The 27563-nt window shown below is 49.7% G+C and overlaps 1 protein-coding gene across 3 annotated transcripts in view; it reads left to right on the forward strand.

Moving 5' to 3' along the window:
- The window catches only part of TMEM132B (transmembrane protein 132B), a 270431-nt gene that overhangs the window by 167592 nt on the left and 75276 nt on the right, over positions 1 to 27563 (forward strand). For all 3 annotated transcript variants that reach the window (XM_081802414.1, XM_081802415.1, XM_081802416.1), the window contains exon 3: positions 25455 to 25601. In XM_081802414.1, coding sequence (XP_081658540.1) covers positions 25455 to 25601 — 147 coding nt within the window. The remainder of the gene's footprint in view (positions 1 to 25454; positions 25602 to 27563) is intronic.

The following is a 27563-nucleotide window of genomic DNA, read 5'->3' on the forward strand; positions in this document are numbered from 1 at the left end:
AGGGAGAAGCAGGCTTCCCGCCAAGCAGGGAGCCCGATGTGGGGCTCAATCCCAGGACCCTGGGATCATGACCTGAGCCGAAGGCAGACGCTTAACCGACTGAGCCACCCAGGCGCCCCCATATGTTGAATTCTTCACTGCGGCTCCCCCCGCCCCCAAACAGGGTCTTTAACGAGGTAAAATGAGGTCAGTAGCATGGGCCCTAATCCAATACGACTGATGTCTCCACAAGAAGAGGAGCTGAGGAGGACACACTTGGAGGAAGAAATCCATGTAGGGACACAGAGAGGTGGCAGTTGGCAGGCTGAGAGAAGAAACCAACCCTGCAGGCATCTTGACCTTGGACTCCCAGCCGCCAGGGCTGTGAGGAAATACACTGCCCTTGTTGAAGCCGCCCAGCATGTGGTACTTCACTAGGGCAGCCCGGACATGCTTGTGTGGTGCCCTGGGATGGACAGGAGTGGGATAGCTCTTAATACAGTCAGCCGGTAATTCACTGGTTTCTCGCCCTCCCTAATCTGTGTCCTTTCCTCAATGAGTCCTTTGTTTCCCATTCTGTTTCATTTTTCGTGTGAGACTTCCGGGAGCACAGGTTTTTATTTCTGGGATGGATTGATTGGGGCCACTGCTTGGCAGATGTGTGATCCCCAAGGATCTTGCTCTGGACTTTGGGTTTGGAGAACATCGTCAGTGCAAAGGGAGAAGTTTTACTAACGTCTTCTTACTGAAGTCCTCTCCCTGGAGCCTCCTATTTCCTACATCTGAGATGACTTTTCCACTTAAATTCTCCTGGGGCTTAGGGACATCTCCGGTGTTCTTCAGATTCTCATGAGAGTTTGTGGAGACACACAGACTTCACTCAGCTCACCCACAAGCACCTTGCTTTCCTTGTTCAGATATAGAAGGTGGCTGTTTTAACTAGCAATTAGTCAGTCCCTGGAGTCTTAGATGTTTCCTGCCAGGGTTCAGCTTGAACTAGGCAGACACGTGGAAGGAGACCTCCTTTGGGGCTTACCTGGGGTTTCAGCCAAGCCCTCCAAATGCACTTTCCATTGCAGACCCCCCCCACACACCTCAACGCTTCTCTTTCTTCCTTGCATGTCTAGGAGCCTTTACTCATGCTTGGCAATCTTGTACCCCTTGGTGCTCGCTAGTTAATTGCAATTATGTGCTCTTAAAGAGAATGGAGAGAGAAAAGAGACCGTTTGTGGCTTGAATGAGAAATGAGGAAGGGGGGATATTTCCAATGCTGCATACAGAAAAACAACCCCTCAATTTTGGTGGCTTCGTGTTGCAGAAATATGTTGAGAGTTAAATTTCATTTTGTAGCAGGGCTGGATTGCACAGCTGAAATCCGTAAGATCAGATATAACATTTCCATCACTGAGCAGGTTAATAAAGCCCCTAATAGGATTTGCTGACCATAAGAACCACAGACCAAGCAGCAGGAAGATTTTATTTATTTGCCATCTGTATGTAAATTTTGCTATTATGGAAATTGTGTCAGAAATTGGACTGCAAGTAGATAGCACACAATGTACTATAATATTTGAGCTAAGATACAAAAAAAAAAAAAAGCCACCTCTGTGTGTGTATGTGCACATGAATAATTCAGCTCATTGTGGCTTTCTGTAAGAAACTCAGTCTCAGACTCCAGATCTCACCTGTGATCACAGTGGACGGGCTCATTTAAATATGCAGCCGTCACTCAAAGACTAGGAGATGGGGGCTGAGTTTTCCTGGGAAAAGAAGTGTCCATGCTTGGTGGCATTATTAGCTCTCAGAATCCAGTGCCGATCCATCTTTTAGTGGCTCCCCGGGGTAGCAGAGGGAGTGGCTCAGTGCATCACACTCTGTCACACCTGCTTACAAAGTCGGCCTTGCCACTGCTTCCTGTTTCCATAGCAACGCAACTGCAGTCCAGAGAAAGTGGACGACTCACTTTGGTGAGAGCTGCACGTGAATTAAGTCACCTTCTGTGTTCCCCTGAGTTCTGAATTTCCTTCCTCCCCAAAAGTTTCTAGGGGTCTAGAATGACTTTTGCCTTTAAATTCATATTAGGTGCCACCGAACAGTAGCCTGCACCTTGTACTTTGGGGACCAGTAGTAGTGGGGACAGTCATTTCGGGTGATACCCGAGATGCATGTGAGGCGTTCCGGTGCCAGAGACAGTGGTGTGGGTAACGCTGAATTACCCAGTGGGAGTACGTTCCTTCTGCATCATCTTCTGTCCTGGTTACGTCAGGGAGACAGGTGTTTGATGCCCAGCGCCTCTTGTATCCTCTGCTTGCTTGTCTGTGACTTTGTTTTCATCCTGAGCAATGCGAGCCCACGCCCCAGGCTGGGAGCCTCTGGCATGCAGCTGCATCTGGCTAGAACCGAATAACATGGTTTTGTTTTTATTGTACTTATTTTAGGGATTTCTTATCTTTATGGAAAGTGATATTGCTTTTTTTCATTTAAAGTGCTGATCTGTTACTTCCTCCCCAGATAAATTTATGTGAACCCAGGGAGCAGATTTAAAAGAAAATATGAAGTAAATAAGAATACAGATGGTCCCCAGGGGAAAGCATGTGAGAGTGTGATGTGGTACAGTGATACGTGTGGACAGGGGGAGCTCGGCGGGGGCAGATGCCCCATTCAGTGGGGCTCTTGGGCTCCTCTCTTTAGGAGCAGCTGGGGATGGTTGGCTAGGATGCACACATCCTTCTCTCAGCAGCTCCCTGAAGGGGCTATCTGACTTCTCCCTGTTCCAGCTCTCTCTAACTCTCAGACGGGACCATCCCCCCTCCCGGAGGCCATGAGGCGAGTCAAGAGGGAGTCCCCTGCAGGGGTGAATCACCCAGGTTGAGGGAGGTGTTCAAAGAGGGCAAGTTTATCCCCTCCTCCCTCTGAGAGCTGAGGCTACTTGAGGACATCTGTCACGCCACGGGGAAGCCGAGTGGTCCAGGCAGGGACCCGCACAGCCTCCAGCGAGCTGAGCTGACGCCCACGGGGACACCTGCGCATAAAGTGCCGGCTTCAGAAAGCTCTGGAAGCAAAATTCATGTAAAATAAATGCCTGTTCTGCTCTGGGGAGGGGAGAAGAACCCGAGTGACCCGCTTCCCAGGGCATCCCAACCCTCTCTCCAGGTTTCTCCGAGTGCACTCTGGGGGCCTCTGGCGGTGGAATCCCTTGGGGGAGGCGGTTAAAACGCAGATCCTGGGCTGCATCCAGAGCCACTGAGTGGGAATCACTGTGGGTGGGGCCAGCAGCCTGTCATTCCAAGTGCCGCTGGGCACTCATGCCCCCTGTGCCCACTGCGCACTTTGAGGGGATGCCCCGTGCGGTGTGCGGGTGGGAGCATGTGGTTGTGCTTCTTGAGGGTGTGTCTACTTCAGGCTGATGGGAGCTGCCCCCGGGGGTGTAAAATGGAGAAGGTTCTCACAGGTGGGCTGATCCAGGAGGGGACTTATCCCGAAGGTTGGGGAGCAGCTGAACCAAAGGGAGACTCTGGGTGGAAGCCCAGGACAGAGGTCAGGAGAACTCACACGCTGGGTTAAACCGGGAGAGAATAGCAGAGGTGGAGCACAGGTTCGGTAGGGTGGCCTTAGCTAAGGAGGCCTTGGGAACAGAGTGAGGTCACGTCTCATGTGCACTCAGTTTCCCTTCTGTAAAATGGGGAGAATGAAGCACCTACTTCAGACCACTCTGGTGAGGAATATACAGATTTATATTTATGTGTATCGGGGCGTGACTCGTAGCTTTCATTATGATTCTTTTCCTTGTTATTTTAATTCTTTTCCACCTGTGCAGACCCTGGTGTATCTTGTGGTACGTGGGGGACATCCTCACAGGACCCTCGCTGGGATGGACAGACCCCTCAGGGAAGGGGGAGACAGCATTTTCTTTAAGGAGCACCTCCTTGGCGTATGCCTGTAACTCTAGCTCCTTGCCCTGGGTTTCAATCAACAACCATTTTTTTTTTTAAGATTTTATTTATTTATTTGAGAGAGAGAGAATGAGAGACAGAGAGCATGAGAGGGAGGAGGGTCCGAGAGAGAAGCAGACTCCCTGCCGAGCAGGGAGCCCGATGCGGGACTCGATCCCAGGGCTCCAGGATCATGACCTAAGCCGAAGGCAGTCGCTTAACCAACTGAGCCACCCAGGCGCCCAATCAACAACCATTTATTGGGCACTCACTCAGTTACCAAGAAGTCTTGGATGGGGTGTTCACCTGCGAAAATCTTAAAAATTCTTTTGGGGATAGAGTGCACAAATACAGACAGAGGAACGACGGGGCAAAGCTTGATGCAGTGGGTGTTTCGGGAATGTTTTGAAATGTGGGTATTTAGGGAGGCTGGAAAAGAGGAGATGTCCCTTGATCTTGGCTGGTAAAGGTTGGATGAATGAGGGTATGAGAATAGGAGGGGAGAAGGCATTCCGGATCTGGCAGAGACGGCAACACTGAGTATGGAGTGCTGAGTGACCCAGCTGGGAGGGGTGTTGGTGTTGTGGTCAGTAGGCTGATGAGATTTATAACCTGTGGACACAGGGGTGGATCCCTTCCTTCAGCTTCCAGGAAGCTGTGTGGTCTCATGGAAAAAGCATGGACAATGAAGCAAGGAAGAATGGTTGAAAGCCCTATTTAGAAGGAAGGCAGCTCCAGTGACATCTTGATTTTAGCCCATTTTGGGTTTCTGACTTCCAGAATAATGAGACGGTCGTGTTGTTTGAAGGCACTTAATTTGTGGTGCAGCAATTGGAAATGAGTACAGAGCCTTAATCAATTGCCTGAGAAATTGGAGGTGGGGGATGGCTTTGCCAGTGATTGGAGATACTGTGCACGTGGCCACCGAGATATTATTTACCATGTTCAGTGAGTGTTCCTGGCTCCAGAGATGACCTGCCATCGTGAATGAAGCAAAGACGCTCCTCAGGGGCTGCCAGTGAAGGGGGAAGCGCGTGGAATTTGGGGTTTCGACACATGAGGGCTTTTCGGATTATAATTCTAGATAAAAGGCAAAGCCTTTGAACTCCTAGTTGGTTCCCATCTTCCTGATTGAGGATTTACATTCAGTTTGGAAGGAGAGAATGCTGTGGTACAGGAAGAAGAGCGGAGAATGGGTGCATTCATACAGCTTCCCACCTGTTGGGGTCCAAGGCCCCATCCTCCTCTGCAAGATACTGTACAGTGCACAAGTACATGCAGGAAGTGCGCGTGGGCCCAAAGCAGATCCCGAGACAGGGGTTTGGGGCACAGGTAGTTTATCTGGGAGGTGATGCGAGAAAGCAGAAGTGTGAGGGTGGGGATAGAGGGTCAGGGTTAGGGAAAAGGGCACTGATGAGTCCTTGGGGCTTGGTGCACTGGGGTTCCCCCTCGGAAGTGTGGAGAAGGCATCTCAGAACTGTTCCACTGGAAGACCAGGCAGCTGGAGGATTTATCTACTGACTTGCATCCCAGGTGGTTGCAGGTTGCCCCCGGGGGAGGTAAAACAGGGAGAAAACTCCAGAGAAGCCAGAACACTTGAGTGCCGGCCACTGGTCAAGGCTCATGGAAATGTCCGCCGCAGCTGTGCTGAAATTGCTGGGCCGAGGGGCGGTGGTGGGGAGCTGCTTCTCAAGTGCGCGCCACTGTCCATGTGTGCGCGTGTGCGCATGTGTGTGTGTTTGTGTCTGCGTGCATAGTTCACACAGGGACTGAATTGGGCACACATGCAGCTTCCTGCTGCTGGCTGCTCCACGGGTGATATGCCTCTGCTGTGGAGGTCCGTTCTCTCGGGATGCCAGTGGGAAGTGCAATTATGATAGATCCCAGGCATCTGGTGATGCTGATCAGGTGGTCTCTGTGGGAGTCCTGCCGGTCACCGGCCCTGGATCTTGGCCTCTTGCTGGCGTTGGGTTTCCGGCCTTCCCCTTCCTTCTATGAGATGCCCTGTATCTCTCCTATAAATCCCTTTCTCATATGCTAACCAGAACGGGTTTCTATTGTGTGCAAACAAAGAACTCTAATGCCACCTTTCCTTGAGTGTTTGATTTTTTAGGTTATTATCACATGATTTTATATTAAATATAAGTAATTTCCATTGTGCGCCCAGTATCTTTAGAGTCCTAAAGCACAGCCACGAGTAGGCTAGGGCTCATCCTTTCTTCTACGACCATTGTGGTTTCTCAGTGCAGTCAGATAGCATCTGTCTTTCTCATCGAGGTCACCTGATTTTGTCTTCTTCATTCCAAGAGATGGTCCCAGGACACTGAATCACTCTGAACAGGAAGTTTTGTGCAAGAACATGCAGGAGATGCTTTGCTGCACTTCCTAATGAACTGTGACACAGGGTGATGGGAAGAAAGGACACGTGGCAGTTGGATGTCTGGGTTCTGGTCCTGGCTCTTTAGAACCTTTCTTGGGTCCCTTCACTTCTCTGACTCTCAGTTCCTTAATCATAAAGCCAGTAAATCAACTGAGATGTAACCAACTGCAGAGGCCCTTGAAAGAATTGAGAAGTCTGTGAGAGATGGGTGATTTGATTATTGTAATCGGATGCCAGAAAATTACAGGAGGCTCAGCTCCAGAACATTGTTCTTGCAATGTGTTTCAGGGTTGAGCCCCTCATCAAATTATTCTAGCTCAGTCTAAATTTGTGAAAGTTGTGGGTGTTTTGCTTTATAAAAATCTGTTTTCCTTGCCTTCTCTTTGCTTGAAATTTCTTTCCGTCTGTGGCTTCCCATTCTCAGTGGTTCTGCGAACCACCAGCAGTGGAGACACGGCGATGTGGGCAGGTGGAGGTGGGGGGCCGTGTGTTCTACAGCAGAGGGTTTTTTGACAACTGAAGGTAAACTCCCGAGCTCTTTCTCAGCAGCTTGATTCCTCCTCCAGATGTGTTTTTTCCTTTCATCTGAGCTGTTGGACAAACCCAACCTGGAGCGGAATTCTCAGATTGAGGCACCAACTGCTTTGTTGAACGGAGCTGGATAGAGACACCTCTTGTGGTGGAAAATTGCTTCTTTGATTCGCGGCTTAAAGACCCCCGGGGTGCAGCTGCTGGGGTTTGGTGCAGGGGGAGGCTGCCCCTGGGAGCTGGGCTGGGTCAGCCCTGGACCTGGCATTTCTGAGTCCCAGTGTTTGTACACGACTTTTCCCTTCCTAGTTTCATTGCAACTGATACACACTTTTTTTTTGGCAATACATTTATCTTAAAAGAAAATTTTATATCACTCCCTTAAGGTGGAAGATCGATCTCTTGTTTTTCTGGCTTTAGTTTTTCCTACTACACATTAAAGTAAATGTGTAGCTACGACGATAATGAATTTATCACTTCAACCCATCTCACCCTGGAAGCCGTGACCTCAGGGGCTGAGCGGTGGGCGCAGTCTCTTTACCACCGGTTTTCATTAATTTGTCCATGTGTACACATCACCAGTGCAACTGTTCAATTCATATTTTCTTTACATCAGCTGATATTTTTACTAAATTCAATCACCTATGACAGAAACTTTATTTCTCTTCTATAAATGGAAAGCCTGTATCATTGCTGTAAATAGAAGGCAACTGTTAAAGTGGTTACACACAGAGGCCACTGTTAGAGCATTCAGCTTCATAGCTGAAGGCTCCAAAATGCCTGGATTTTGAGGCTCATTAGTTCTGTCTGTTAAAGGTGGAGATTTGCGAGCGTTGGAGAAGGTTAAAGACGGTAATGCTCAACTCCAGTGTTCCCACTTGATTTAGCCAGAAGGGTTGATAAAGATTAGAGGCTCTCTTTTTCCAACTTAATGTTATTTAATATTATGTCCTTGTCATGCCCCCTAAAATTTTCTCATGCACCCTCAGGGATAGGGGTGTCTGCCACAGTCTGAGAACACTGCTTGCTCCCTATTTGTTAAAAAAATTTTTTTTAACATTTAATTTCAAGCATATAAAAAATTGAATGAGTTGCCAGCATTTTATTTTTATTTATTTATTATTATTTTTTTTAGAGGAGCGGGGAGGGGCAGAGGGAGAGAGAGAGAATCTCAAGCAGGCTCCATGCCCAACGTGGAGCCTGATGTGGTGCTCAGTCTCACGACCCTGAGATCGTGACCTGAGCCGAAACCCAAGAGTCGGACACTTAACCGACTGAGCCACCTGGGCTCCCCCCCCCACTCTTTTTTTATGAGTTGCTAGCATTTTAAAATTTGGTGAGATGAAAGTTTGGTGTTTTATTTATCTCTTTTTCTTCCTGATAACATCTGGTGTGATAATAACAACTGTGTGGCCTCTGGAGACTTGCCTGTCCAGGGTGGAGGGGACTGGGCCCTAGCTCTGGCCTCTGGAGGGCAGCTCTGCTGAGCCCCCTCTTGGCTGTTTTTTTCCTGTCCTGCAAAGGGGCTCAGCAGCTGGAGGCTCCCCCATGGATTTTATTGTTGGAAATGGTGGATGCACCTTGGGCTTCCGTCCAGAGGAAGCCTTTTCAGGGACAGGGAAGCAGAATGTTCTAGGTCACATGACAACAGATGCTGATGAGCTTTGTGTTGGGCACAGACCTAATGTGACTTTCAGGCTACGGTTTCCCAGGGGAAAATGGCTTTATATTTGTGACTTCCCTATACTTTATAGTAGTTTTGGCAACTGAAAGAAATACGACCAATTGATTTAAATGAGACTCCAAGGAGTACCATATTTTTAATTTAACCCATGAGAGGCAGATCAGTGTTAGATAAATTTTTCTTGTGGGAGATTCATTAATTTATTAATTTAGCAAATCTTTGAGTGTCTTTCATTTGCCAGGCACTGGTTTTTGCACTGACTCTTTAGTGGGGAAGGGTATGGTTCTCTGATCTCCTGAAGCTATATTCTAGTAGGGGAGGCACAGAGAAATTCTTAGTGTTTTGGTGTTTATGGTGCCCATATTCTCTGAACCAAACAGGTACGTACTGGCGTACTTGTTGATTTTGAATGGAGCAAAGTCTAGATGGAGCCATGGTTAGTAGGCAGTGAGGTCAGTGGGCTGGCGAAGAGAAACAATGTCTGGCCAAGTGTAGTCTGGACGTGGGTCAGCACCGGGGCCATTGGTGAATTGAAAGTGAGTTTTGTAGCACTGCCAGCTAATGAAATAAATGTCCATCACAGAGGAGCGAATTACTAGATTCTGCTTGCTTTTGCATTTTCGTTCTTTATGTAGAGGCTTGTTGCATTTTTGTTTTCTGCTTAATGATTTGCTTGTTGCAATTTAAAATGCCCGTGGAAGTAAGACAAGGGGAATGGGCTGAGACTAGGGGAATATCCAGTGAGTGAGCAGGCTGAATAAAGTTGGACAGGCACAGCAAAAGCGCTATAGGAGAGCGGGAGAGGGACAGTCAGTGCGAGGATGCTGAGGTGGGAATAACTCAGCTTTTGGGGAAACAGAAAGGAGGTGGTTTTTCTGGGATCCAATAATATCCGGTTGTGTTTCTGGGTCTGCAAAGATAAGAACAGGTCACCAAATGATGTGGCCCAGGGAGGCACCTCACACCCACCCCCCAGTGTCGCGACCTGGCCAGTGTCACACGGGAGCTCCTAGCCACGTTTGAAGGAAACCTCCAGCTCTCCAAGACCTGGGGCTTCTGGGACTTCTGTTCCTCTGGAAGTATATATTTATATGTCTCTGAAGACAGTTTCTGAAGTGATGCCACACAGTTCAGGAGTCTGAGGTGTGGGGGAGACTTTGCCTCAGAAAGACAGCTCTGAGTATCTGTGGCTTCGGATGTCCCGGACAGAAATCTACTCTCTGTATGCCACTTACCTTTTCTTCCCCCCAGGTTGCATTTACGCCCCATTACATAGGAAGTCTCTCTTCAGAAAGAAGGATTAAGGAATATTTCTGCTTCTCCTTTTCCAAGTCTCTGTGTATAACATTGGAACTTACATCACAAACACAGCGAGAACTATTGGATCCTGAACACAGGAACCCAGATGGGTGCTCTGGTTATTTACTCAGTAAGGAACAGAGAGTCTCTGGTCGGTGTGGAGAGGACAGAATTTTCCGTTGCAGGAAGGTGAAGCAAGGCGGTGTCACCTGGAGTCTGGTCTCCTTGGTCTTTTGTGTGTGTCCCTCACAGTTACCTCAGTAGGTAACTGATGCCTTACCCCTCCTTCTTTCCAATCACAGGACCTGCACTCGTGAGCCTTTATTTTTGTTTTTCACAGCACGGAAGTGTACTAGAGTACTGTGTGTGTTTGCGCACATGCATGTATGTATGTGTTTGACACGTTTACTGTGTCAAGTGTAGTCTTGGAAGACTATTTTCTTGGAGTGAGGAAATGGAGCAAAATTGTCAGGATGGGGAGAAAGTAGAAACTCATCCAAGAATGCCTCCCCCTGGGTAGCCTTGGGGTCGCAGAGCTGTTGCAGCTAAGTCACTCTGAAGTCACATTGCATACTGTTCGAGCTACATGGGTGGAGGGTCTTGTCACCGGAGGGCTGCTTCTATGGGTGGAGGACACAGGTTGCTCATGGGGCATCCCGTGAAACTGAGGCATGTGAGGGCGCCTGGGTGGCTCAGTTGGTTAAGCGACTGCCTTCGGCTCAGGTCATGATCCTGGAGTCCTGGGATCGAGTCCCGCATCGGGCTCCCTCCTCGGCAGGAAGTCTGCTTCTCCCGCTCCCACTCCCCGTTTGTGTTCCCTCTCTTGCTGTGTCTTTCTCTGTCAAATAAATAAATAAAATCTTTAAAAAAAAAAAAAGAAACTGAGGCGTGTGAGTATTAGGGACCAGTTTACTGTAGTCTCTATCTGCTTAGCTGTTCACCTTTATGTTACCTGCCTGGTCCCTGGGGACACTTGGGCTGGCCATGGTTAGAAGGACAGCAGTGACACCCATTTGCTATATATGCTAGGCATTGTGCTGTGTGAAGTAAATACCTTCATTTATTTAATACTCAAGGCTACCATCCACTTGGACACTATTGTCCCCACTTTACAGATAAGGAGGCTGAGGTCCAAAGAGGCTAAAATAATTGGTGTTAGGTTATACAGGTAGAAAATGGTGGCACTTGGCTTTGAACCCAGGCATTGGGGGGTCTGGAGATAATGTTCTTCGCTTCTCTGTTACATTGTCTTTTAAGGCACTTTCCAAGCTGGATGAAAGAGACACTGGAGAGGAGAGGCTTGGGCACTTCCCCTGACAGTCAGGATCTTCCCCAGGCAAGAGGAGGCAAAGCCCGCGTGGGCAAGGCTGGCTCGCCTCCACCTGGGAGGACCCGTGGGCTGGGACCCATGACCACGGGGGTCCAGCTCTCTTCTGCATCTCCCCACTTGTGCGATCGTGGGCGTGTGAATAATTCCTCTGCAGCAGGTCACAGGTTTTCACGAGGAACAAATGGGATAATACGTGTGAAGGCACTTGGCAAGTATTTGCCAGTATCTGGATGTGAGATGCTGTTTCTGCTGCTACTACCGAGTGACCGCCGAGGTTGGGCCCAGTGCCGCACTGGGGCCTCGAAACCCACGCCGGCTTCCCTGCCACTCAGCCTGCCTCTAGGGCCCGAGTCTGCCGCACAGGCTCTGATACAAAGTTTGGCCAGGGAGCATTCGTAAGTAGCTGCTTGTCAGGGACCGAGACATGGCAGGTGTCCACATCTTCCGAAAACATCTCTCTCAGGTTGAGAAGCCACCCGAGTGGCTTCGTTTTTGATGTCAGTTTGCATTGTTTCTGCCTGCATTGGATAAAGCCTGGTCATGTCCACGGCAGGGACCTGCCATGTTTCACTGTTGGATTGTACGATTAATTCGACAAGTGCGCTTTGAGCACCAAGTGTGTGCAAAGCATCGTTTGAAGACGGGGATATAATAAAAACAAGTGAGATGTGCTCAAAAAAACTGACCTGGTCCTGTGCACCTGGGAAGGCTTCTCTGAGGAGGTGTGGATTAAGTTGAGTCGAAAGTGGATGGGAGTGATCCAGATAACTGGAGGTGGGGGGGTGGTGTGTGAGGGATAAGGCTTCAGGCCTTATCTGTGCAAAGGCCTGAACCAGTCAGGGTTTGGGTGGGAAAGAGCAGGCACAGCCCGAAGAGAACCTGAGGAAGGGGGCTTCTGACCAAGGTGGGGGCAGGGCGAAGGGAGCCAGCCAGGGGTGGTGAAGCACCCAGGACCGATGACAGGGCTAAGCAGTTACCACCCTGGCCCAGGGGGCGAGGGCCGGGGGGGATTCGCAGGGACCTAGGAGAGCATTAGTTGGAGGCAACAAGGCTTGTGCACAGGAGCCGTGTTCACAGGGCGAGGAGCTCAGCTGCCCTCACCAGCAGGGAGAAGCCAGGGCTGTAAAAACCGCAGCCTCTTCTCTCACCCTCTCATCTCCTGCTGTGCCTTCTGTTGGTTGATCCCACCTGGAAGCCAGCAGGAGGCCAGAGGGGCACAAGGGAGCCTCTTGGGATGCTGTTCACTGCTTGCCCCCCAGCAGTAAGAGTAAGAGGAGGAGGCTAGGAAACAGATCCATAGGAGAAACAGAAGAACCAGTACAGCGAGGTGGGAAAAAAGCCCCGGGCTTCTGAGGAGGTGAGAAGGACCAGTAGGGAAGCATGAAGCCAGGAGCCTAGAGCAATAATTAAGATACCACCTACTAAGTGCTCACAGTTCAGTCCTCATATGACACCTATAAGATGGCTACTGTGAGCTCTGGTGAGTCCATTTTACAGATGAGGAGACTGAGGCTCAGAGTGGTGATGTAGCAGCTAAACGGTAGAGCCTGGACTGGAATCCAGGCAGCCTGGTTCCAGAGTCTGTGCTGTTAGCCACCGAGTCGTTAGCTTCGCCCCTTCCTCCAACAGGCAGCTTCGTGATCTCTTAATTGCGGTCCAGACCACACAGGGCCTTGTGGGAATTCGGATGTGTCTGAACACTGGTGTAACCAGTGAGCTTTAGGCTTGGAACTTGGATGGCTCCAGATTTTGAGCCGGCACCCCCACGGCCATATGGCTTGTAGCAAGCATTGTCCATGCTTACTGCAGCGACACACGTGAGAACGACAGAGGGGTGTGGAGAGAGGCATGGGGAGGCAGTCACGGAAAGGGGGGTATCAAGGCTGATCTCCAGGTTTCTGGCTTGAGCACTTCGCTGGATGGTGGTTGCTATGGACTGGGCACTCCCCCCGCCTCACTGGTATGTAGACACCCTGTTCCCCAAAGTAATGGTATTTGGATATGGACCTTTGGGAGGTACATGAGTCACGAGGCTGGGGCCCTCATGATGGTGTTCGTGCCTTTATAAGGAGAGACAGGGCAGAGCTTGCTGCTTCTCTCTGCTCTCCATAATGTGAGCAGGAAGGCAGCGGGCTGCAAACCAGGGGGAGAGCCCTCACCAGGAGCAGAACCCTCCAGCGCCTGAACCATGGACTTTCCAGGCTCCAGAACTGTGAGAAATACATTTCTGCTGTTTAAGGCGCCCCCCACCCTCCTGACCCACCCCACCCCAGTTGATGATATCTTGTTATAGCATGTCCCAAACAGACTAAGACAGTGGTCCTTTCCCAAAGATGACAAGAGAAGCAAGATGGTTTTGTTTCTGATTTTTGGGTGGGCTGATCTTGAGTTCAGTTCTGAGTATGTTGAGTTTGATTTTCCTTTGAGACTTCTAAAAGGTGATTTCAAAGTATTCACTCAGCCATGTAGCTGAGACTCAGGAGAAAGTTCTGTATTGCAAAAATAACTCTGGGTCATCACGCTGTAGATGGTAGATGAAGTTGTGAATATGGATGTGTGTGTGTGTATTTTGTGGTGGCTGTGAATACCCACCCAGTTACTGGCCAAGTGTTCACAGACAGAATATCCAGGGTGTCAGGGTGAGCCCTCGATCGTGTCTGGGCAGAGAGGAAGACATGAAAAAAACTCACTGTGGCTCACAAAATGCTTTAAATTACTAGACAAAATGATTCTTTATCAGGTATTTGAGAATTTATATCACCAAACATTGTACAAACAGCAGATTTGACAGAAAATGAGTTTAATTCCAGAAAAGGTCAGGTTATTTTTGAGTTATGAATTGAGTTTTTTTATACCTTAGCTTTGTTTATTAACATTTATTACTGCAGTGATGGGTATGACAAAGAGAGAGGATCTTGGATTGTTTCCATAGATTCCTTTTGTTTAATATTTGTTCTCGGTACTCACAAGGATGGTTGAAATACTGAACATGCTTCCACCATCTGTTCTCTTGTCCTTGGATTGCAGGCTAACTTTGTATGTGTATCTTCTGTGAACTTTGGGATTTTATTTTGTCCTCTGAGTGGCAGAAATGTCAGAGCCTGACTCTTTTTGTCTGCACTATTTTTTTTTTTAAGATTTTATTTATTTGACAGAGAGAGCGAGAGAGCACAAGCAGGAGGAACAGTAGAGGGAGAGGGAGAAGCAGGCCCCCCCCCATGGAGCAGGGAGCCCGATGTGGGGCTCGATCCCAGGACCCTGGGATCATGACCCGAGCCGAAGGCAGACGCTTAACCGACTGAGCCACCCAGGCGCCCCTGATCCCATTTTCTTAAAAATATTTTATTTATTTGAGAGAGAGAGAGTGAGAGAGATAGCATGAGCAGTGGGGAGAGGGAGAAGCAGGCTCCTGGCTGAGCAGGTAGCCCAATGTGGGACTTGATCCCAGAACCCTGGGATCATGACTTGAGCCGAAGGCAGACGCTTAACCGACTGAGCCACCCAGGCATCCCTGTCAGTGCACTTTCACTTGCAGATAGAAGAAACCCAACTCAAAGAAGCTTAAAGGGAATTTCCTGGCTCTTATAACTGAAAAGTGCCAAGACAGCCTCAGGTCTGGCTGAATTCAGATGCTCAGACAATGTGGTGGGAAGCCATCTCTTTCCCACCTGTTGGTTTCATTCTCAGGCAGGTGGTGGAGTCTTGCCTCGCTTGCTGCTTAGTGAACAGAGAGCTAGTCTCAACTCTCCCCAACAAATTCCGGGTCCTAGTCTATTTGTGAGCCCATCTACTGTGGCCAGGGGATGGGATATTTCTGATTGGTGTGGCTGGGTCATGTGGTTTCTCCTCGGATCAATCACTCTCCAGGAGGACATGATACTTTGATTGGCCACCCACATACCGATTCCTGAAGCTGAGTGTGGAGTCCGCTCAAGTGGAACTCCTGGTCTGAGCATGCGCTGCTCCCAGTGGGAAGTCCAAGTGCTATGTCAAGAGAGGAGGCTGGATGCTGGGCCCACCTCACTAGTCTGCCTGGTCTTCTTTGGGTGAAGTGACCAAGGCCGGGAGCTTGTTGGATGGCTCCCCCAACAGCTTTTCTGTACTTCTCAGTCTGTCCCTGAAGCATTTTAGCAACAAGGGATGAATCTTCGGAATGTCAGCATTTGGGGGGCAGGCTGCTTTAGGAAGGGGACATACCTGGGCACTCCTGTCACCACCACCTGCATGACGAATGCTGTGTGGTCCTTATTATATGCCAAGCTCTGCTCTAAGCATTTCGTACATACTGTCTCCATTCAACCCTTGCTGTGAGGTGGGTACTATTATTAACAGTTCCATTTTCCAGATGGGGAGACTGAGGAACTCTGACTTTCCCAAGGTCACGCAGCTGGGGTCTGGTTTTCAAGCTAGAAATGTAGCTTCCAGTCTGTGGTAACTTCACTATTCTGTCTGTCTGTCTCCTAGGACTGTCCATTTGTCCCACACGGAGCAGCTCGTTAACACCTGATGTGTAACAGGTACTCAGTGAATAGACCTTAAATTAAACACAATACCCCACAGTAGCATTTTGAACCCAACCCCCTGAGACTGTATCTACTTTCCAAATCCTTTTCATTTCAGAAACATTTCTGGTTCTTAATTACTCTGCATTTACTAATCCTCGCTTCCCATTAAACAGTATCACCTCGCTAATTGAACCATGAGAAGCCATTTATACGGCCCCGAGAAAATCTCCATCTCCCTGCCCCTGCCAAGTGTGCTCACGGTGTGTGCGTGGCATTTTATTGCTTTCCCGTCGTCTGTTGGTTAGAAGCAAGTCACAGTTCCTACACGCACTCACAGGGAAGGGATTAGACAAAGTTGTGATCACTGGGAGTTGGGAGATCAGAGTGGCCACCCTGGAGTTTATCCACCTCGCCCAGTACGGACCAGCACTGAGATGCGCTGGTCCCCAGGCGCGCTCTGGGCTCTCCCCTCAGGCACCTGGTGCTTCCGAGAAGTGAAACCTTTGCTGTCCCCTCACCTCACCTTCTTTATTTTGGCCTTTGTGCCTGTAGAGAATGTGTCAGGTCCCCCAGATTCCTGCTCACCTGAAACCTTAGGATGGGACCTTATTTGGAAATAGGATCATGGCTGATGCAATTAGTTGGGATTAGTGCGGGCCCTCAGTCCAGTGACCGGGTCCTTGTAAGGAGAGGAGAGACACAGATATACGGAGGGGAGGCCGTGTGAAGACAGACGCCGAGAGTGGAGAGAGGCATCTAGGAGCCGAGGGTTGCTGGCAACCACCAGATGCTGGGGAAGAGGCATGGACCGGACTCCCTGAGAAGGAGCCCACCCAGCCAGCACCCTGCTTGTAGACTTCCGGCCTCCAGAACCGAGGCTGTTGATTTAAGCCCCCCTTCCCCAGTTTGTGGTCATTTGGAGACTCATACAGCCAGCACAGAGCAGGGGAGATCCAGCAGGAACTTTGGGGGCAATCCTGTTCTGTTGGATTACCTGTGGAAGGCACTGTGATTTGAGATTGGCCAAGTGTCTGTAAAGCCGAGTCAGGGAAGAAATGATTGTATTGTAGAAGCCATCGTTTGGTTGGGGAAACAACATGATTACAGTCTCAACGAGGCACAGGAGAACCGGCTTCTCAGGCTGAGTGGAACTTCCTGCAGGGGTGAGCCCACTGGCATTTCCACACTCAGAGCTGCCTTGGCCAGAGTGGAAAATAAATTTCTAGAATTGTAGTAGAAATCGCTGCAAGCTTCATGCTTATTTATCATTCTTTCTTGCTGTGGGGGACCCCACTGCTTTGCAAATGGGCTTTGCTGATATCTAGCTATCTCCCAAGGGGTGGGCAAACAAACAAACAAAATGACAAGATCAAGGTACCTCTTGTGATAGGAACATTGCGATAATTAAAACCATTCTTTTGCTTGTAAAAACGTTAAATTTCTGATTTGTCAAAAGCTATACAAAGAGTTTGCTTAGACTCTGACTTTCCTAGATAAAAGCTAGAATTGAACAGGGAGATGAGAGAGGGGAGATAGCCCCAAGGAGTCAGCAGGCATTGCTTGGGGAAAGTTCTCTTGTGCATCGAAATCCCTCTTAGCGTGTTCCTATGCTCAGAGCTGAAATTCCGATGTCCTCCAACACTCTGCTCGGAAGGACTATGTGTTTTTCTAGCTCGCGTTGTCTGTTTGTCCTTCAGGATGATTCCTGGTCTCTTTCATACTCAGAAGACCGAAAAGATCTATTCTCAGTATCCTGGTTTTCAGCCACTTGGAGAGGAGAGAACCCCCGACCTGTCTTGTGGCCATCTTGGCCGGTCCAGTGTGGTGGGCTCCCTCCCAGACTCTTTTCCCTATCCTGCAGTCTTTTCTGAGTTTAAATCATGGTCTGAAACGAGCTCTCAGCAGAGCCTGACTTTGCCAGCCTCCAGGTGCCTAGTGGGAGATGCATACATCTCTCTCTGGTTGATTGATCACACAGAAAGTGGTTTGCTGGGAGGATCCAAATTAAAAGTATCTTTACAGTTTTCTTGAATCACACCCTGAAAATTCTCCAGTGCCCAGAGCTGGGCTTATCTCAGAGAGTGTGTCGAACACCAGATGTTCCCTGGCATTCCTCTCCTTGACGGCATGTGATCTTCTGGAACGTGTCCCAAACGGTGTTACCCAGTGTTCTGAGGACCACATGTGTCCTCATGGCAGCTTGTTCAAAAAAACAGCACTGTTGGGTCCTGCCCCAGACCTAGTGAATTACAGTCTCTGGAGGTTGGGTCTAGATATTTGTAACTAACAGCAGGTGATTCTGCTGTGCTTGAAAGTTCAAAAACCTCTGGTCCAGCGGGTTCCAATGCCTGTACCTCCTCCCCTGTCCTTGGTGGCTTTTTTTCTTTAATGGGCATCTTCAATCTTCAAAGTCATATTTGTGGGGTATCCAGAGACAGATGACACCTTAGATAGAGACCCTCCATTCTGCCAATATTTATTAAGTGCCTCCCATCTGCCAGACCTGGTTCTCAGAACCATGGATAAAGTAGGGAGTAAAACTCATAAAAACACCTGTTCTCCCGAGCTTTCCTCCAGTGGGGGAGATAGCTAATAAGAACGGGAAGCCAAGAGTTTGGGTATTAGTGTTCTGTTTCGGATAACTATGAAAGGCTTACTGAGAAGGTGACATTTGCTCAAACCTGAAGATTAGGGAGAAGTTCCTGCAGGGGTCGGAAGGCACTCGCTGTTCTAGGAACCAGAAGGGAGTAGGTTCCCCACCAATACAGAATGTTCGCATATTTTTACACACATCAAACATGCTTTTTAAAAGAGCATTGCCATTCCAAGCTACAAGAGTGTTAGGAGTTTTTCTTTAATTTGAGAATATTTGAAAGGAATCTACTGAAACGGGAGCATAAAGTGTCATAGACAATAGTGAGCAAAAGGAACCTTGATGGGGATTCTTTTTTCTTCCTTGAGAAATGAAATAAAAATTATGACAGGTTTATTTTATCTCATATAAAACAAAATTTAGGTTCAGCAATTCCCACTCTGTGCCACTTAGAACAAAGCACGCATTGCCTGTTGACAGTTTGTTATTTTCCTCCAATTTTCTATGACTGTGCAATATCGCGTTTTTCATTTCACACCTGACATTGTCGGTAGGATCACAGAGAGGATCAATTTAGCAGACCTATTCGAGGGCTTCCCCAATTTCCTCAAGAGCTTCATGATGCTTTGCTATTCGAACTGTTCTCTTTTGAAGAAAGGGTCCTTCTTGTTGATTTTTTTCCCGTTCACTTGTTAACGGTCAATACAGATCTGTTGAGCGGCTGTTGGTGGACCCCCTCCTGGAATCTCTTTCTCTGTAGCTTTGCTGGCAGTTGGCAATCCTCCAGGTCCACAAGATTTGCAATTTCACTTTGCAGTAGATTTGTACTGCATTTGCACTGTGTTTGTAACTGACAACCAGCAGCACCGGACCAACCCGAAAGGCAGGAATGAGGGAGTAGTGGGTGGGCACAGGTGTGCTGTCCCCCAAGGGCATATGTGAGTGGGGACCGATCATCTGAGGAGTCAGTTCATCAACAAGTAGTTTCTCATTCTTCCAATGTATTCTTCTCAATGGAATCCCATAACTACAAGAATTCAGATAAATATTTGTATAATGAAGACCCTATGGAAATATAAATGTAAGTTTTTTTTTTTGTGAATATCAGAAAGTAGTTGTTATATAAATGAGCCAAAGATGGTCCCTGTGTATTGGCCCCTGTATTGTTTATTTCTTCACAGCAGACTGGGACTTGTTAGCTCAAAATCCTGCCAGCGCCAAACTCAAATCTTTACACATCTGATTGTTATAAATATATCCCAGATAAGCATATTTTTAGCCATTTGGAGCCTGCCTGCTTTGCATACCCTGCAAAAACCCTGCGTACCCAACGTCTGTTAGCCGTAAACTGGTTATAAGACCCTGGTTATAAGTCGGCTCCGATCCGCAGACTTGCCCATGTGTTGCTCAGTGACGTCAGGTAGACACATAACCCCCCTCTGATCCTCCTGTTTCCTGGAGCTCCCTTGCCCTCCTCCCCTTCGGGTGGTGGTGGTGCCATATCCTTTGGAAGATCTTATACTGTGAGGGACTCCATAGCATGCAAGCCTGTCCAAGTGTTGCCCCATAAATCTTGCTGTGTACTCCTGCCACCTTGTGGTCATACCTTTTACTTGGCCCCCAGATCCCCGAAGCTCATTATAGCACTTAGACCATTAATAGTTTTCATATAGTTTTAGATATTGTTGTTGTTATACATAACAAGTGTTAAGAATATCATCAAGCCTAAAAACATTTCTCTAAAACACACTTAATGAATATTCAAGACATGGGTTTTCCTGGGCTTAAATTATTCTAACGAATATAATCTAAAATGGGGAAGGATTTGGGCTAAGAACTGGAATTCAGGAACAGTTTTAGGAGAGGGGTAGAACCTCAGTAATTTGCCTTTAGGCTTGTGTTTTTGATACCCAGCATTCATTTCTTCTCTTGACTTGAATTTCTTTTTAGGGACCACTTCTTGTGGTTACTGCAATGTGATTCAGATGGGCTTAACTTTATTCTTACTGCAGGGGTGGTAGTTGACTGGCTAAACCAGTGAGCATTGTTAGGCCACCTAGTTCTTTGTCTAAGGTGAAATCCTCAATCTAATTCAGCCAGTGAAAACCTAGCTCCAGGATTTTGTTCTGAGGGAGAGAAGCATGCTTTTTGTGGATGAGGATGTGAGATGTGGAGCTGGTGCAGCCACACTGACCACAAGAGGAGAGTCTGTCAGTGCAGAGGATTAATCCTTTACTGCACATCCACTGTGTAAGCAACCAAACGGCCAAAATTCCTGCCTAGAGTTGAGTATTTAATTCTAAAGTGGATGGCCTAAGTATAAGACAGAAAGAGTCGGTTGCACTCATCAAGCAAGTTTTCTTGTGCCCTGCTAGGTGGTAGATATGGTGGGCTGAAAAGATATAGGGGAATGAGATGGAGAAGCTGTGGGCCTTTGCCCTGTCTCTAGTCCCTGCTGGGTAGAGACTGGCCTGGAGTCTAAATGTCTTTCTCATTGCTTACCCACAGCAGCTGGAATGTCATTGGTCCCTGGTCCAACCAGCAGGGGTGCTCATCTGGATTTTAAGACCCTTCCCCATCATAGACAAGGTCAAAGTTTCAGATTACTCTCTGCTCCTCAGAACAAAGGTGGGGACCTCAAGGGGTGGTGGCAGCTGCGGGGAGAAGCCCTTCTGTGTGTCCAGGGTGGTGGTGGTCTCACTCATCCTGAGGCCTCCCACTGAGCTTGAGCAGCGGGGAGGTCACATCCAGTGGTAGGTGTTGCCCTGGCTGCAACTTGGCGTCCCTGTTACAGACAGGAGCTTTGTTGTGAACTCTATACGGAACTAGAACAGATGTCCAGAAAAGTACACACGAGTGAGCACAGCCTGATGAATTCTCGAAACCCACCGTGCAGTCACATCCAGAAGGAGAAACAGAACATGGCTGGGGCCCCAGAAGCCCCCCTGGGGGCCCCGTCCAGTTACTTCCCCAAAGTGTAACCACAATGCTGACTTCAACCTCAGAGTCTGTTTGCCTGACTTTCTGTAAATGGGATTTTGCAGTGTGCCCTTTCTTGCCCAAGAGCATCACTGTACATTCATGATGTTGCTTTGGGTGGTGGTAGACTGCTCATTCTTGTTTTTGCTGCACGTATTCACTGGTATCTGTTCTGTTCTCAGTGAGCAGTTTAGGCTGTTTCCATTAGGGGCTTCATAGGATGGTGCTGCCATGAACTCTCTTGTGCTCTTCTGGGGAACACATGCATGCATGTCTCTTGGGCATATGCCTGGTAGTGGAAGTGCTGGGCTATAGATCTACAGAAGTTCAGCTTAGGAGACATTGCCAGATAGTATTCCAAAGAAATGGAACCACGTTCACACATTCCAGCAATGCGCACGAGTCAACATAGGTCAACACTTGCTATGTTCTCTTTCTGTTGCAGCCCTTCTGATGGGCAAGTGTCTGTTTTTTGTGCTGTACAAGGAGGCTTGCGAGAGTGCATTGCTACCGATAATAATAACTGAGAATAAAAGCTAAGACAAACCCCGCGATGCTGTGCATCTGTCCAGCCCTAACGGAGACAGTTAGTGTGTGACTGTTGAGCTCACGGTTCCTGTCCTTAGTGGGCATGAAAGCTGACTGTCTTTATGGAAGTTTTGGAAGGTATTTAGCAGCTTGAAAGTCTACTTTCTGGGGGAGGGATGGGCCCTAGGAAGCCTGGAAGGGGGCGAGTAGGTATCTGTTTTCTTGAGACTTCCTCTTGGCCTCGAAATTAACCACCCTGAAGTTTCTGGCTCTCTTGTGCTCCAGATCACTGGTGCAGCCTGGTGAGCCTCTCAGGTCTGACTTTGCTGCAGCTCGGGGGAGCTACCAGAACCAAAGGAGACCAGCAGTGCGGGAAGGCGTTAGGGCAGAAACGTTCATGGCATGCTCTGGGTCAGGCAGGAGGTCCCAGTCCTTCTAGGTGGCTTGGGAGGAGGATGGGGATAGAGGAGAAAAGTAATTGTGTCTGGAGCCCTAATGCCAAGCACAGTGCTCGGGTGTGGATGGTAGAGTAGAAATTGAGAGCCAGTGACCCTGCAGGGGAGAACATAGAGATGCCCCTGCTGATGGCCAAACCTGGAGGGCTACCCGAGGCTGGCTGCCCTAGGGAGGGAAGCAGATGGGTGGCTACTGCGATGGGCTCTCATCTGGACTCCAGGTAAGCAGGAAAAGGTGAAGAAGTCAGACGTCCTCTCGAGAGCATTGCAGCATGTAGAAAAGCATCTGTGGTGCCCCAGGGCCAATAATCCCATCTGAAGGAAACCTTGGGAGGCCACCTTGGTCTGCTCTCTGCCTCTGTTCTCATGCACAGCCCTAGGCACTGGTGTGACCCTGCTGGGTGACCTCTGTTAGTTACAGGTCACCGTCCCAAGTCTGCCTCCCGGCCTCCCCCGTGATCTCTTTAGGACCAGCAAGGACAGTGACAATGGTGAGCACAGTGGCTGGCCTCCAGAGCTGCTCAGACTCTGTCCCTGCTGTTGGTACTTGTGGTCGCCCCTGGTTGGAGGCCTGCTTCTCAACACTCCCAGGGAGAGTTTGCCCATTACAATGGCCTCTGTCTCGAAAAACAAAAAAGACCACAAAGGAGGGCAGTGGGGAGGCCGTGGCATCCAGTCGCATGAATCTGTTCAGAGATGCTGAGTCCCTGACGACGAGGGACCTGTGTCTTGTTTTTGGATCAGAATCAAAGAAAATAAACGAAAACCCCCAAGGAGAATCTTCAGTGGACATGTTGTGCTCCAGGACTGAAGGAGCGAGAGGGGCCGTTAGGGCTCAGTTAGGAGCTGGAGTGCAGGTCATGGGTCCCCTGGGTCATTTGCCAGCAGTGCGTGGTGCGCGCGGCTCACGGGGGATACCACGTGCATGGGGGCAGGTTTCTAATCCTGGCTCTGCCATCGCCCGGCTCCGTGACCTCCAGCTGGCTGCTCGGTCTGGGGGCGGGAGGGCGGACATGTGTTCATCTGGACTTTGAGGACAGTAGTAATAATGCGGCCCATGGGGCTGTCTGACGAAAGAGCTCCGTGGGCAGTCGTGCACATGTGACAGAACGTGATAACTGTTACAATAGCAAGTGCCATCAGAGAGGAGACGCGAGTTCTGGAACATTCTCTCCAACTGCCCGTTTGGCAGCAACATGGAATGGCTGGAAGTGCGGACAGAACAGGACGCCTCTATTCACGGTTCGCATAAACTAATCCCGGCAACATCACAGTGGTGAGAAAGAAGGCTTGGAGGAGGTAGCAGCCTTCATCCGTGGGCGGGCCAGGAGGGGAGTCCGTCAGAGCCGGGAGGGGAGTCTGCGGCTCTGGGGACTTCTCAGGGTGCGCCAGATGCGAGGACCTGCACGAGGAGAATAAGGGAAGCAGAAGCCTTTCTTCTCTGTTTAACTATCTCTGCAGGTATTTAAAGCCCCCGATTCCACCCCCTGGGCTCCTCACAGTAGGCAGCAAAGCCAGCGGTTAGGACAGCCCTTGAGTCCAGAATGCTCCCTCCTGTTCCTGGAAATTTCTGCCTTTATAAGCTCCCTTCTTTGGGTCTTGGAGATTTTTTTTGTGTGTGTTGATAAATGCTTTTTTATTTTTATTATTTTTTTTAAGTTTCAACCTCTCCTGGGAGGGGCTATTCATTTGTTTCTACACCCTTTTCTTTTTTTTTTTTTATTGAGGCAAAATCAGGTAACATACAGTTGGCTGTTTCCCAGGGACCAGTTCAGTGGCATTTAGCACATTCGCGGTGCCGTCTATCCCAATCAAGTCTGTTAGTCTAGCAGTTAGTCTAACGGTTACTGCCCCTTCTCCCCCAGTGCCCCCGGCCCCTGGCAACCACCAGCCTGCTCTGTGTCCTTACGGATTTGCCTCTTCTGGACTTTTTACATAAATGGAATCACACGATACACGGCCTTTTGTGTCTGGCTTCTTCCATGTTGACTGTTGTTGTCGAGATTCATCTACATTGTAGTGGGTGTCAATGCTTCATTCCTTTTTATGGCTGAATCGTGTTCCTTTTCTTTTTTTTAAGATTTTATATTTATTTGAGAGAGAGTGAGCAAGCAAGAGAAAAATCTAGAGAGAGAGCACAAGCGGGGAGTGGGGCAGAGTGAGAGGGAGAAGCAGACTCCCCGCCAAGCAGGGAGCCCCACATGGGGTTGGGACTCCATCCCAGGACCCCAAGATCATGACCTGAGCTGAAGGCAGATGCTTCACCGAATGAGCCCCCCAGGCATTACTATCACGTTCCTTTTGATGTACCTGTGGTAAAGGGTGCCCAGGGCCTCACCGGGCAGTGCTTGGGGGCCCACAGGCCTCTGGGAAGCAGAGGGACGTCATGCCTCCTCCCAGCCAAGCACCTGCCAACCCTGTGCTGTATTTGTTCCTGGGCTCAGAAGTCCAAGCACGTCCTCTTGCTCTTACGTCTACCTGGTTAAGGCATGGAGAGCAGAGGGTGCTCCATGGCTCTGTCTTCCTCCTGATTGTTCCCCGGACATGCCCCCAGCTCAGGCAAGTCCCAAGGCTGCTATCCCAGAACTTGAATGATGCTCCGGAATCCTCTGTTACAGAGCAGGAGATGCGCTCTGGTTAGTCGCAGCAGAGGGTCATTTGAGGAGCAGGGAACACATGGAAAACAACCAGGCTGTGAGTTGGCCTTTTCTCAGTGCGGGAGTCCCTGGGTCCTTGGGTTCTTCCTTGGGGAACTGTGTTCTGCCAACGCCATACCAGGCATTCCCTGGCTACACTATCCTGCCTGGATGCTGTGTGTATTTTTCTCCCGACGACGGCATGCCCCATCGTTCCCTTCTCCCTGTGTGGTCAGGGCCGCCCCTTCCTCCTCGGTCCCCTGGGCTTCCCCTGCCCCCCGGCCGTGTGTGCTCCCTCCACCTCATGGGGACCCCTCTCCATCTCTAGGTGAAGAGCAGGGCAAGCGGATTCCATCCACGCCCGCCCAGACACACATGCTTCATTTCCATCACTCGCGGCCCCCGAAGCAGACAGTGATCTGGTTCCCAGCGCGTTGATGCAACAGAAGACTAACGCGCTTGGCAAAACGCCGGGGCTCCTACTTCGGGGCGCTTGTAAAAATAACAGGACACTTAGTTTGCAAAGGAAAGCCATTTACCGCCTCTCTCCCCTGCGTCTCCCAGAGGAGAGGTTCCATCTTTTTTACCACTTGTCTTGAACTGTACGTCTTTTTCCTACCCCACAGAATTAAGGCCGCAGCTGGTGTGAGAATACTGGCCGTGCGCGTCAGCAGCGAGCAGCAGTGGGCAGTCCAGGAGGACATCGACAGCAGCAGCGAGCAGACAACGGCCACCCTCACCTGTGTGGGCCACCACCCGGACACGCAGAGCAGGTGAGCGCCCATGTCCCCGGGTGTGGCCGTGGCTGTGGTGGGGCTGGGGTGGCTGCAAGAGCTGACAGCAGAGTAATGTGCGCATAAATGGGGTGATGCCTCTGCCTTTAATGGGCCGTGTGTTCCTCTCGCTCGTCAGCACTGCTCAGCTGTTTGGCTTCCGAAGGGCTCCATGATGGGGCTGCGCCGCCGGAGGGGGCTTTTATTCTTTGCGCTCTCTATATACCTATGGCCCAGTTAGGTGAGCAGTCTCAGAAAATTATCTGAACTCACATATGCACGGGGTTTGAGAACCGTACTTTAGGAATTTATTATTATTATTGTTATTGTTTGCACTGAAGACTGAAGAATGAAATGAGGACCATAGAAATGATCTAAGAGGCGAGGGGGAAATGTACCTTTTTATGAGCAAGCAGAGGGCGGCTGGAGCAACTGAGTAAGTGTGTCTTTGTGCTTAAATGCAGTCATTTTGCAGATACCACACGTGGGTATTGGTGCATGGAGTCAGAGTGGGAGGTCAGTGAACTTGGTGTTGCCGGCACACACTTGTCCTCTCCAGCTCAGACCCTGGCCTTGGGTTTCATGGGGCTGCGGAGGGAGGTCATTGCTAGTCACCATGCATCAGGACCCCAAAAAGGCAGAAGGAGCTGTTTCCACTGTGGTAACAGCCTTTTCTCTCAAGCAGTTGGGCCAAAATGAGCCACTGGACATGTCACCCCAGCCCCCGCCTTAAAACCACAGTGGCTCCCACTTCAGCCAGGATGAGACTCCAAGGCCTCAGCTTGGCAGGCGAGCCCCTTGCAGATCTCTGCCATCGTCATATCCTGTTCTCTTTCCTCTTCCCTCTAGTATTTAAACTCCACAGTGTTAGGCCCCTGGGGGGTACTCTGTGATCGCACCGGGGTATGGGCGGGTGGCTGGGCTCCTGAGGCTCAGGGAGGTTGGGTGGAGCTTGCCTCCTCCAGGGGAGTCCTGCGCCGAGTGCTCCCTGCCTCGGTGACTCCCGCCAACCTTGGCTAGGACCGTGTCCTCCCTGCTTCCAAGAGCTCTTTCAAAGGGAAGGCAGTGAGAGGTCACGAGCCTCCTGTTAGGAATATTGACTACTCCAAGCTCAACATTCTGATTATCCTGCTTTCCCTCCCTCGAAAGGGCTTTTCGTCTGCAACCTCGCGTGGCCCATGGTTTCCCTGGAAATCTGTCCGCCCGCTGAGCGTTCCCACACCCTGAACTATCAGTATACGGAGAGAGCCTAGGATTCTTATATTGGCTCAGGTGCTTTCATTCGCAAGTACTAGGATACCCACCGAACGTGGCCCCTACAACACGGTTTTACCATCTCACCTGGCAAGAAACTTAAGGGCGGGCGGTTGGCGGCTGGAAATCCAGCAGCACAGATGGTGTCACCCAAGTGTGTCCTGTCTTCCGCTCTGTTGTGCCCGGCTCACTGGCTGTCATCCTCCCTCTAGTTTGCTCGTGGTCACAAGGTGGCTGCAGCAGTTCCAGGCATCACCAGCTCACCCAGTTGTTCATGAACATGGGCAGGGAGCCGCTTCTCCTGCGTATCTCTTTTTTATCAGGAAAGAAGACCCGGAAGTTGTCTCTTCAGATCTCAGGGGGAAGCGGTGGGCCCCTGCCTTTGCCCAGGAAGCGGTCTGGGAAAGTGAACACCCGGCACTATTTTGGAGAGGTGTCCTGGGGGGTGGTCTTTGTTATAAAGGAAGAAGGGTAGGAGGATGGTGGTCAGCTAGCGCAACTGGCCACACTCTTCAAACCTGGCGCCCACCAAGGGTTGTGGCTTCCTCTCTGTTTTGCGCTTGGGCCCAGGCTCCCTCTGGGTTGCTGGGGGTGTTGGTCAGCTGGGCTTTATTGTTGGGTGCCGCACTGATGAAGCCCAAGCATGAAGGGGTGTTGGGTTCCTCATGCTGATGGAGACTCGCAGGGGGGCTGCTACCAGGGACGACG

Source organism: Leptonychotes weddellii, chromosome 13 (assembly GCF_054177405.1).
Source record: "Leptonychotes weddellii isolate Sample4059 chromosome 13, ASM5417740v2, whole genome shotgun sequence".
NCBI classification, from domain to species: Eukaryota; Metazoa; Chordata; class Mammalia; order Carnivora; family Phocidae; genus Leptonychotes; species Leptonychotes weddellii.